The sequence below is a fragment of the Nerophis ophidion genome, linkage group LG01 (genome assembly GCF_033978795.1).
Source record: "Nerophis ophidion isolate RoL-2023_Sa linkage group LG01, RoL_Noph_v1.0, whole genome shotgun sequence".
Classification (NCBI taxonomy): Eukaryota; Metazoa; Chordata; class Actinopteri; order Syngnathiformes; family Syngnathidae; genus Nerophis; species Nerophis ophidion.
The window spans coordinates 55,204,279-55,216,778 of record NC_084611.1 but is presented as its reverse complement, the minus strand read 5'-3'; the positions used below and the strand labels follow the sequence as shown (position 1 = coordinate 55,216,778).

The window sequence follows — 12,500 nt, the reverse complement described above, 5'->3', positions numbered from 1 at the left end:
CAAAAAGCTGGCACAAGTAGCAAAAAAGACCGAGAAAGTTGAGGAATGCTCAAACACTTATTTGAAACATCCCACAGGTGAACAAGCTATTTGGGAACAGGTGGGTGCCATGATTGGGTATAAAAAGCAGCTTTCATGAAATGCTAAGTCATTCACAAACAAGGATGGGGTGAGGGTCACCACTTTGTGAACAAATACATGAGCAAAATTGTCCAGTTTAACAACATTTCTCAACAAGCTATTGCAAGGAATTTAGGTCCGTAATATTATCAAAAGGTAAAGAGAATCTGGAGAAATCACTGCATGTAAGGGATGATATTACTGACCTTCGATCCCTCAGGCAGTACTGTGTCAAAAAGCGACATCAGTGTGGAAAGAATATCACCACAAGGGCTCAGGAACACTTCAGAAACCACTGCCAGTAACTAAAGTTTGGCTACATCTGTAAGTGCAAATTGAAACTCTACTATGCAAAGCAAAAGCCATTTATCAACAACACCCAGAAACGCTGTTGGCTTCACTGGGCCCAAGCTCATCCAAGATGGACTGATGCAAAGTGGAAAAGTGTTTTGTGGTCTGACAAGTCCAAATTTCAAATTTGTTTTTGGAAACTGTGGGCGTCGTGTCCTCCGGAAGAAAGAGGATAAGAACCATCTGGATTGTTATAGGCGCAAAATTCAAAAGCCAGCATCTGTGATGGTATGGGGGTTCTATTGGTGCCCAAGCCATGGGTAACGTACACATCTGTAAATGTTTTTGAGCAACATATTTTTGCCATCCAAGCAGCTTTATCATGGACGCCCCCTGCTTATTTCAGCAAGACAATACCAAGCCATGTGTTACAACAGTGTGGCTTCATAGTAAGAGTGCGGGTACTAGACTGGCCTGCCTGTAGTCTACACATATCTACCATTGAAAATGTGTGGCGCAATATGAAACCTAAATTACCACAACAGAGACCCTGGACTGTTGAACAACTTAAGCTGTACATCTAGCAAAAATGGGAAAGAATTCCATCTGAAAAGCTCCATAAATTGGTCTTCTCAGTTCCGAACGTTTACTAAGTGTTGTTAAAAGGAGGGGCCATGTAACACAGTGGTAAAAATGCCCCTGTGCCAACTTTATTGCACTGTGTTGTTGACATTATATACTGTACTAAGTTAATGATTCATTGCAAAAAAAAAAAAGTTTCTCTGTTTGAACATTAAATATCTTGTCTTTGCAGTCTTTTCAGTTGAATATAAGTTGAAAAGGATTTGCAAATCATTGTATTCTGTTTTTATTTACCATTTACACAATGTGCCAACTTCACTGGTTTTGGGTTTTGTAGTTTTGTCACGAGCTGATCACGCTCACTCATAAACGGGAATGTCTGAATATGTCGTACAATGTATGTATCATAGCTCAGCTCCTTAACAGTTTTTGCACACCTTGTCTGCCAGAGAATATGTTTAGCCAGCATTCTAGCTCTTTTAAAAAAAGCGACAAATCTAGCAACTTGTTTTAGTTTTTTTAAAGACTGACATAAAAGCAAGCATCAGGTGCTGTTATGCGCCCCTTCCCCATCTTGAAGGGATCTTTTTTTAATCAAAAATCTGAATTCTGATTAATTGTGAGAGGGGAATTTGACGTGCATTTTAGTTAACGCGCATTGTCTTTTTTACAATTATTTGTTCGTGTACATTCAAAATCGTGCTGTGGAGCATGACAACCTAATTGCACATTGTAAACCTGGGAGAAAATTAAAACCGCAACGCCCGAGCACTGATTTCCAAGGCCCGAGGCAAACTATAATTAACCTGCCATGCGTAGTCCGCTGAATACATTGTACTTGATGAGTACTTGAAGGTGAGTGTATACACAATACACCGTGAGTGGGAGAGGACATGTTGTCCGCGGAACACACATCTTATTCGGACTTAAGGCCCAACCATACACTGTGACTGTATCATATGGAACTAGGGCTGGGCGATATATCGATATACTCGATATATCACGGGTTTGTCTCCATATAGAAAATGACTATATCGTGATATTCGAGTATATGTTCTCATGCAGTTGCTTTTAGCTGCGGGCATTACACTGCAGCCTCTTCTCACTCTTTCTTGTGTCTCCTTCTCACAGACGAGCGCACCTTCTTACATACGTCACATACGTATACGCGAGTGGTAATACGAGAGAAAGAAGGTGCCAATCTGGTAACAAATGAAGGAAGAATTAATTCCCAAGAAAAACAGCAGGGGGTCCGTCGTCTGGCAGTGGTTTGGCTTCAAGCGGGAATATGTCGAACAGAGAACCGTAATTTGTCAAGTGTGGGGCAAAAGCATTGCTACAAAAAGGAGCATTACTGCTAGAGAATGAAGAGTGCTTACTCCGCATATAAACATCTCCATTCGGCGCCACACCAACAAAATGCCGAGGCAACCATTTCCAGATCAACACCGTATGAAAAAAATAGTGAACAACGAAAGGAGATAACATCCGGAGTAACCTACCACATAGCGAAGGACATACACTATTTAATCTCCTGTTACGAAGCTCATTTTTATTTGACAATTATTGTAATAGCTTGTGTGACATCATGCACAAAAATGCACTTTGTTTTTAACTATTGTAGGGGCGTTCTGTACAAAAAGTGCACTTTAATTGAGTGTTGTTTTGATATGTCATCTTAGTAACGTCATGCAATAAAGTGCACTAATAGCTTGTTTTAAAATGTCTCTGAAAATCTTGCACTTTCTGTTTTAGAAATGACATGAATGTTTGTGCCACTGCTTAATAACGGTTTAATAAATACAGTTTTGGTCAATTGACTTAGTTGTGGTTTCCCTCTCAGCATGAAACTTTAAAATGAGCATATATTAATGCAGTATAAAGAAGAATGTTTTAATGTAGACACAGAGAATTGTATGCATCAAGTGTTCAATCAAGTCTAAGGCAAAATATTGAGATATACATCGTGTATCGTGATATGGCCTAAAAATAGAGATATTAAAAAAAGGCCATATCGCCAAGCCCTATATGGAATACTGTATATCATATAATTTCATAGAAATTGGATTGACATACTTTAAACAAACATTGCCGTGCAAAAAAATTAAACCAAACTTTTAAATACTATTTCTACTGAAAGTTTAATTTGCATTTTTTTTTCTTAAACGCTAATTTACAACTACAGGTGATCCTCATGTTATGTTTTGTGCAACGCTAATTCGCGTTACCGATTTCGACATTAGGATGTTACGCGTAACGACAATCCATGTAGAGATGTATCAATCCACATTTTTTAATTTCCCTTTTCATCCTCATACCTGAATTTGGATATCCGCCAATACAAACACCGTTCTGATCTTAGGGCTCTGTTTCCTTTAATATCATATTTTCATTCTTGTTGATTTTAAATTGTGTTGCCGTGATTAGTTGACGTAAACTACTGTGAAAAATAGAGATGTCCGATAATAACGAAATTTAACTTATAATTAAGTTCATGAATCCATTTATCGGCCGATAAATGGTTTAAAACGTAATATCGGAAATTATCGGTATCGGTTTCAAAAAGTTAAATTTATGAATCTTTAAAATGCTGCTGTACGGAGTGGTACACGAACGTAGGGAGAAGTACAGAGCGACAATAAACCTTGAAAAGGCTTTGTCTTTGCGTGCCTGCCCGATCACATAATATCTACGGCTTTTCACACACACACACACAAGTGAATGCAATGCATACTTGGTCATCAGCCATACAGGTCACACTGAGGGTGGCCGTATAAACAACTTTAACACTGTTACAAATATGCGCCACACTGTCAACCCACACCAAACACGAATGACAAACACATTTCAGGAGAACATCTGCACCGTAAAAAAACATAAACACAACAGAACAAATACCCAGAACCCCTTGCAGCACCAACTCTTCCAGGACGCTACAATATACAACCTCCCCCCCCCCCCCAATCCCACTCACCTCAACCTCCTCATGCTCTCTCAGGACGAGTATGTCCCAAATTCCAATCAGCCATTTGAGGAATGTTAAAAAAAATATTGCACTTTGTGACTTCAATAATAAATATGGCAGTGCCATGTTGGCATTTTTTTCCATAACTTGAGTTGATTTATTTTGGAAAACCTTGTTACATTGTTTAATGCATCCAGCGGGGCATCACAAAAAATGTAAGCATAATAATGTGTTAATTCCATGACGTATATGTATATGTATATGTATGTATATATATATATATATATATATATATATATATATATATATATATATATATATATATATATATATATATATATATATATATATATATATATATATATATATATATATATATATACATACACACACCGTATTTTTTGGACTATAAGTCGCAGTTTTTTTCATAGTTTGGCCGGGGGTGCGACTTATACTCGGGAGCGACTTACGTGTGAAATTATTAACGCATTACCGTAAAATATCAAATAATATTATTTAGCTCATTCACGTAAGAGATTAGACGTATAAGATTTCATTGGGATTTATCGATTAGGAGTGAGAGATTGTTTGGTAAACGTATAGCATGTTCTATATGTTATAGTTATTTGAATGACTCTTACCATAATATGTTAAGTTAACATACCAGGCACCTTCTCATTTGTGTATTTATGCGTCATATAACGTACACTTATTCAGCCTTTTGTTCACTTTTCTTTATTTATTTTAAATTGCCTTTCAAATGTCTATTCTTGGTGTTGGGTTTTATCAAATAAATTTCCCCCAAAAATGCGACTTATACTCCAGTGCGACTTATATATGTTTTTTCCTTTCTTTATTATGCATTTTTGGCCGGTGCGACTAATACTCCGGAGCGACTTTATCTATATATATATATATATATATATATATATATATATATATATATATATATATATATATATATATATATATATATAAAATTGGTAGATATCAGAATCAGTAATTAAGAGTTGGACAATATCGGGAAATTGTATAATCGGCAAAAACGTCATTATGGGACATCTCTAGTGAAAAATAATTGACGGCATTTTACTTAGTCGATAGTTCTTTGCTATTTAACAGTCACACCACAAGTCTCCGTGCTTTTTGTTCAGTAGCCTATGCCAGCTGAATAAGCAAACATGGGGCCAAAAAAAATAGGTCTTAGGCCAGTGGTTCTCAAATGGGGGTACGCGTACCCCTGGAAGTACTTGAAGGTATGCCAAGGGGTACGTGAAACTTTTCTAACATAATCTAAAAATAGCAACAATTCAAAAATCCTTTATGAATATATTTATTGAATAATACTTCAACAAAATATGAATGTAATTTCATAAACTGTGAAAAGAAATGCAACAATGCAATATTCAGTGTTGACAGCTAGATTTTTTTTGTGGACATGTTCCATAAATATTGATGTTAAAGATTTCTTTTTTTGTAAAGAAATGTTTAGCATTAAGTTCATGAATCCAGATGGATCTCTATTACAATCTCCAAAGAGGGCACTTTAAGTTGATGATAACTTCTTTGTGTAGAAATCTTTATAATTGAATCACTTGTTTATTTTTCAACAAGTTTTTAGTTATTTGTATATCTTTTTTTCAAAATAGTTTAAAAAAGACCACTACAAATGAGCAATATTTTGCACTGTTATACAATTTAAAAAAACAGAAACTGATGACATAGTGCTATATTTTACTTCTTTATCTCTTTTTTTCAACCAAAAATGCTTTGCTCTGATTAGGGGGTACTTGAATTAAAAAAATGTTCACAGGGGGTACATCACTGAAAAAAAGTTGAGAACCACTGCCTTACGCTATGTCTACATTAGGCCGGATAACCCCTTAAACGAATAAAAATAAAGCCTAACCCCCGTTTCAGCCACACTAAACCATCGTTTAAGGTTCCCCTCAGTTCCCAAACGTTAACAGAGTGTAGTTAAAAGGATGTGTGTAATGTTCTATATATTCAGTGGAACATAAAATTTTGGTGTTGTTTACTTAAGTCATATTGCGGTCTACACATATCTCTTATGTTTGACTGCCATCTACTAGTCACACTTATATTTACACTATATGCCAAAAAAAAAATCGCTTCGAGGTCAGCGAGTAAAACCAGTATTATTCCGTAAAATAGGCGCGCCGGGTTATGTCAAGTTTTGAGGGGGAATAAAGTATTTTAAGTGCTCTTTATAGTCTTGAAAATGCGATATTTAATGTCTGGTTGTGACATTGATTCGATCATTTTGGTCATTTCCAAACCAACGTTAATCCAACGTTAGATATCAATGTCTCTATTTACGGATACAACAATTTCAAAACCTTTTTTCGAAGTCAGTTTGACAACACGTGTACATACCTTATACACACTCCATAATAACATCTGTACGTTTAATGCGCCGACAATCCACCAAGCGGAGCGGCTTCATGGCTTACCAAAGTCCTACTAAAACATTTTGATGGATTTTCCAGATTCAATTTGTTGGTTTTCTGACACGGATTTGTTTCTTCAGCATTGTCCAAACGTTTTGGACAGGACTCTCGGAAAGGCCATTCTAAAACCTTAATTCTAGCATGGTTTAGCCATTCCTTTACCACTTTTGACGTGTGTTTGGGGGTCATTATCCTGTTGGAACACCCAACTGCGCCCAAGACCCAACCTCCGGGCTGACGATTTTAAGTTGTCCTGAACAATTTGAAGGTAACCCTCCTTTTTTATTGTCCCATTTACGCTCAGTAAAGCACGAGTTCCATTGGCAGCAAAACAGGCCCAGAGCATAATAATACCCCCCATACTTGACGGTAAGTATGGTGTTCCTGGGATTAAAAGGCCTCATCTTTTCTCCTGAGTTTTGTGACCAAACAGCTCAATGTTTGTTGTATTTGACATCACATGGACAAAGATAGGACATTCTGGAAGAAAAAAGTGTGGTCAAATGAAAAAATTTGAGCTTTTTGGCCACAATACCCAAGACTGTATGTTCTTTACAAGTGTATGTAAACGTTTGACCACGACAGTATGTACAATCAACATTGTTTCAATGGGATCGGTGTCCTTGAACCTGGCCACGTATTAAAAATCTGTATCAAAACCAATGCAGACATTTACATAATGTTGTACTTGGAATTCAAAAAAATATTTAGTGTAATTTGGGCAAAAATTTGCCCATGTCTCTTCAGTATATTCTAGTAGCAGCATAATTCTGAAACAAAAACGCCAGATATGTCTTACCTTATACACACACCATAATAATACTTGTATGTTTAATGTGCCGACAATCAATCAAGCGGAGTGGCCTTATAGCTTACCAAAGTCGTACTAAAACATTCTGATAGATTTTTTAAATAAAATTTGTTGGTTTTCTGACATGGATTTCTTTCTTCAGCCATTCTAAAACCTTAATTCTAGCCTGATTTAACCATTCCTTTACCACTTTTGACGTGTGTTTGGGGGCCATTGTCCTGTTGGAACACCCGACTGGGCCCAAGACCCAACCTCCGGGCTGACGATTTTAGGTTGTCCTGAAGAATTTGAAGGTAACCCTCTTTTTTTTATTGTCCCAATAACGCTCGGTAGAGCACCAGTTCCATTGGCAGCAAAACAGGCCCAGAGCATAATACTACCACCACCAGGCTTGACGGTAAGTAAGGTGTTCCTGAGATTAAACTGCCTCACCTTTTCTCCTGGGTATTGTGGCCAAACAGCTCAATTTTTGTTTAATCTGACATCACATGGACAAAGACAAGACATTCCGGAGGACAGTCCTGTGGTCAGATGAAACACAATTTGAGCTTTTTGGCCACAATACCCAAGACTTTCTGTTCTTTACAAGTGTATGTAAACGTTTAACCACGATGGTATGTACAATCAACGTTGTTTCAATGGGATCAGTGTCCTTGAACCTGACCACGTATTAAAAGTCTGTATCAGATCGATGCAGACAGCAGACAGTTACATTATGTTGTACAAACCCCATTTCCATATGAGTTGGGAAATTGTATTAGATGTAAATATAAACGGAATACAATGATTTGCAAATAATTTTCAACCCATATTCAGTTGAATATGCTACAAAGACAACATATTTGATGTTCAAACTGATAAACAGGTGTGCAGGCTAATTGGGAACAGGTGGGTGCCATGATTGGGTATAAAAACAGCTTCCCAAAAAATGCTCAGTCTTTCACAAGAAAGGATGGGGCGAGGTACACCCCTTTGTCCACAACTGCGTGAGCAAATAGTCAAACAGTTTAACAACAACGTTTGTCGAAGTGCAATTGCAAGAAATTTAGGGATTTCAACATTTACGGTCCATGATATCATCAAAAGGTTCAGAGAATCTGGAGAAATCATTCCACGTAAGCGGCATGGCCGGAAACCAATATTGAATGACCGTGACCTTCGATCCCGCAGACGGCCCTGTATCAAAAACCAACATCAATCTCTAAAGAATATCACCACATGGGCTCAGGAACACTTCAGAAAACCACTGTCACTAAATACAGTTCGTCGCTACATCTGTAAGTGCAAGTTAAAGTTCCACTATGCAAAGCGAAAGCCATTTATCAACAACATCCAGAAACGGCATCCGTTTTTCTGGGCCCAAGATCATCTAAGATGGACTGATGCAAAGTGAAAAAGTGTTTTGTGGTATGACAAGTCCACATTTCAAATTGTTTTTGGAAATATTAGACATTGTGTCATCCGGGCCAAAGGGGAAGCGAACCATCCAAACTGTTATCGACGCAAAGTTCAAAAGCCAGCATCTGTGATGGTATGGGGGTGCATTAGTGCCCAAGGCATGGGTGACTTACACATCTGTGAAGGCACCATTAATGCTGAATGGTCCATTCAGGTTTTGGAGCAACATATGTTGTCATCTAGGCAACGTTCTCATGGACGCGCCTGCTTATTTCAGCAAGACAATGCCAAGCCACGTGTTACAACAGCGTGGTTTTGTAGTAAAAGAGTGTGGGTACTTTCCTGGCCCGCCTGCAGTCTAGATCTGTGTCCCTTCGAAAATGTGCGGCGCATTATGAAGCGTAAAATACGACAGCGGGAACAACTAAAGCTCTACATAAAACAAAGAGAAAGAATTCCACTTTCAAAGCTTCATCAATTAGTTTCCTCAGTTCCCAAACGCTTATTGAGTGTTGTTAAAAGAAAAGGTGATGTAACACAGTGTGGTGAACATGCCCTTTCCCATCTACTTTGGCATGTGTTGCAGCCACTAAATTCTAAGTTAATTATTATTTGCCAAAAAAATAAATACATTATATGAGTATAAACATCAAATATATTGTCTTTGTAGTGCATTTGACTGAAAACGGGTTGAAAAGGATTTGAGAATCATTGTATTCTGTTTTTATTTACCTCTAACACTATTTCCCAACTAAAATGGAATCGGGGTTTGTACTTAGACATTTTTAAAATATTTGGTGTCATTTGGGCAAATGTCTCTTCAGTATCTTCTATTAGCAAGACTGATGGTTTGATTTGCGATTCAAACTTGCATTGGACTTCCAGCCTGGTCAATATGCAAGAATAACATGAGTTATTAAGAAAGACTGAGGGACACAACATGGTATTGAAGACCCACTTTTCCCAGTGTTTGCGTCACAAGCAGTTGGGCTATTAGGAAAAACGTTAGCCTTTAAAAATAAAAAAATAAATGGCATGTACTCACGTAGTGTTTGGACGGACTGCGCCTCTTCTCCACGTCCACCACTTTGACGTCCAGCACCGTCCGGACCTGCATCTTCACCCGGCACAGGCTATGCATGGGAGAGAGAAGAAGGGGGGGGATACTCACACACACAAGCGGGAAATCACGCCGAATAAACGGCAGCATTCATGGCCCCCAACGAGGGAAGACGTCAGCTCGCTGTCGTCCAAAAAGTGAAGCGAGTTCCTTTGTGTCTGCAGGGGAGCGTCTGCATACCTGGACGTCACAGTCAGGTTTTTTTTTTTTCACCATAAATCCAACGCCGAAGGCATCTTGTAATCCAAAAATTTTAGTGGGCTTTTTTTTTAATCGTTTTTTTTTGTCGTATCGTTTCCTCGGTGGTAAAAAAAATATCCACAGTAACTTCCCGTTCCTGGCGTCTTACGTAAGGACAGAGTTCCGTAAATATATATTAAAAGAAAAAAAAAAGACGGTAGGTTTCCGAGGTAGGGCAGTTCTGGGGAGGAACACTGAGTCATGAGCCGCTTTCTGGCCGGAGACATGAGCAGCTGCGAGCGTGGCTACAGATGTTCCGGCACCCACCAATCAGGAGGCAGCGGGAAGGCTGGCCCATTAAATGACTCGATGCTGCCCCCCGGTGGACACTGAGAGCACATATATGTGCCCATTCAAAGCACCCACCAATCAGAAGGCAGCGTGAAGGCAGGCCCATTAAATGACTCGAGCAATAAATAAAACACCATGAATATATGGTTTTATTATGCACAAACAAAACAAATACCATATTTTACGGACTATAAGGATTCTGTATTCATTCAATACATAGGATTTCAGCAGGATCTACCCCAGTCTGCTGACATGCAAGCAGAGTAGTAGATTTAAAAAAAAAACTTTTATAATTGTAAAGGACAACTGATTGCAATAATGTAAATTTGTTTTAACTATCAAACGAACCAAAAATATGACTTATTTTATCTTTGTGAAAACATTGGACACAGTGTGTTGTCAAGCTTATGAGATGCAATGCAAGTGTAAGCCACTGTGACACTATTGTTCTTTTTTTTTTATTTTTATAAATGTCTAATGATAATGTCAAAGAGGGATTTTTAATCACTGCTATGCTGAAATTATAACTAATATCGATACTGTTGTTGATAATATTAATTTTTGTTTCACTACTTTTGGTTTGTTCTGTGTCGTGTTTGTGTCTTCTCAATTGCTCTGTTTATTGCAGTTCTGAGTGTTGCTGGGTCAGGTTTGGTTTTGGAATTGGATTGCATTGTTTTAATATTGCTGTGTAGTGGTTTGTTTGATTGATGAAAAAATAAATAAAAAAAATTAAATAAATAAATTAGATTTTTTAAAAATGAGAATCGATTCTGAATCGCACAACGTATTCGAATCGATTTTTCCCACACCCCCTATATATGTATATATATGTACATTTTTTCCCACACCCCTTATATATGTATATATATGTACATATATATATATATATATCAATATATATACATAAATATATAAAAAATATATATATATATAAATATACATAATGTATTTTTATCTATATATACACACACATATATAAATATATATATACATAAATATATATATATATATGTGTATATACATACATATATATAAATATACACACATATATATAAATATATATATATGTGTGTATATATATATATATATATATAGGATAGGTTGATTGGCAACACTAAATTGGCCCTAGTGTGTGAATGTGAGTGTGAATGTTGTCTGTCTATCTGTGTTGGCCCTGCGATGAGGTGGCGACTTGTCCAGGGTGTACCCCGCCTTCCGCCCGATTGTAGCTGAGATAGGCGCCAGCGCCCCCCGCGACCCCGAAAGGGAATAAGCGGTAGAAAATGGATGGATGGATGGATATATATATACACAGTGGGGCAAAAAATAATTTAGTCAGCCACCAATTGTGCGAGTTCTCCCACTTAAAATGATGACAAAGGTCTGTAATTTACATCATAGGTACACTTCAACTGTGAGAGACAGACTGCAAAAAAAAATCCAGGAATTCATTGTAGGACTTTTAATAAATTTATTTGTAAATTATGGTGGGAAATAAGTATTTGGTCAACCATTCAGAGCTCTCACTGATGGAAGGATGTTTTAGCTCAAAATCTCCCGATACATGGCCCCATTCATTCTTGCCTTAACTTGGATCAATCGTCCTGTCCCCTTAGCAGAAAAACAGCCCCAAAGCATTATGTTTCCACCCCCATGCTTCACAGTAGTTATGGTGTTCTTGGGATGCAACTCAGTATTCTTCTTCCTCCAAACACGACGAGTTGAGTTTATACCAAAAAGTTATATTTTGGTTTCATCTGACCACATGACATTCTCCCAACCCTCTGCTGTATCATCCATGTATCCATTTTGGATACATGGAGATGATGTTTTCATTTTCCCACATGATCTGGCACCTGCTCCACAGTGCCAAAACCACCAGTAACTGGTGTACTGACCATGGCATTACTGTCCTCCATTGGCCTGCCAACTCCCCTGACCTGAACCTCATAGAGAATGTGTGGGTTATTGGGAAGAAGAAGCTGAAAGACACCAGGCCCAATAATGCAAATGAGCTAAAGGCCGCTATTGAAGCATCCTGGGCATCCATAACACCTCAGCAATGCCACAGGCAGATTGCCTCCATGCCACGCCGTATTGATGCAGTAATCCGTGCCCGTATTGATGCAGTAATCCGTGCAAAAGGATTCCCAACCAAGTACTGAGTGCATTAATTGACATTTTCAAATGTTTGATTTTGTTTTGCTG

At 37.8% G+C, this 12,500-nt stretch overlaps 2 protein-coding genes across 5 annotated transcripts in view; both read right to left on the bottom strand.

The window, feature by feature from the left end:
* Positions 1–10,243, bottom strand: part of sh3pxd2aa (SH3 and PX domains 2Aa) — a 232,777-nt gene extending 222,534 nt beyond the window's left edge. For all 3 annotated transcript variants that reach the window (XM_061907796.1, XM_061907806.1, XM_061907815.1), the window contains exon 1: positions 9,684–10,243. In XM_061907796.1, coding sequence (XP_061763780.1) covers positions 9,684–9,848 — 165 coding nt within the window. In that variant the 5' untranslated portion in view covers positions 9,849–10,243. The remainder of the gene's footprint in view (positions 1–9,683) is intronic.
* A 1,506-nt stretch (positions 10,244–11,749) lies between these two features.
* Positions 11,750–12,500, bottom strand: part of stn1 (STN1 subunit of CST complex) — a 30,171-nt gene continuing 29,420 nt past the window's right edge. For both annotated transcript variants that reach the window (XM_061907774.1, XM_061907766.1), the window contains exon 9: positions 11,750–12,500. This exon is cut by the window's right edge and continues 2,411 nt beyond it. The gene's annotated coding sequence lies outside the window, so the exon portion shown is untranslated.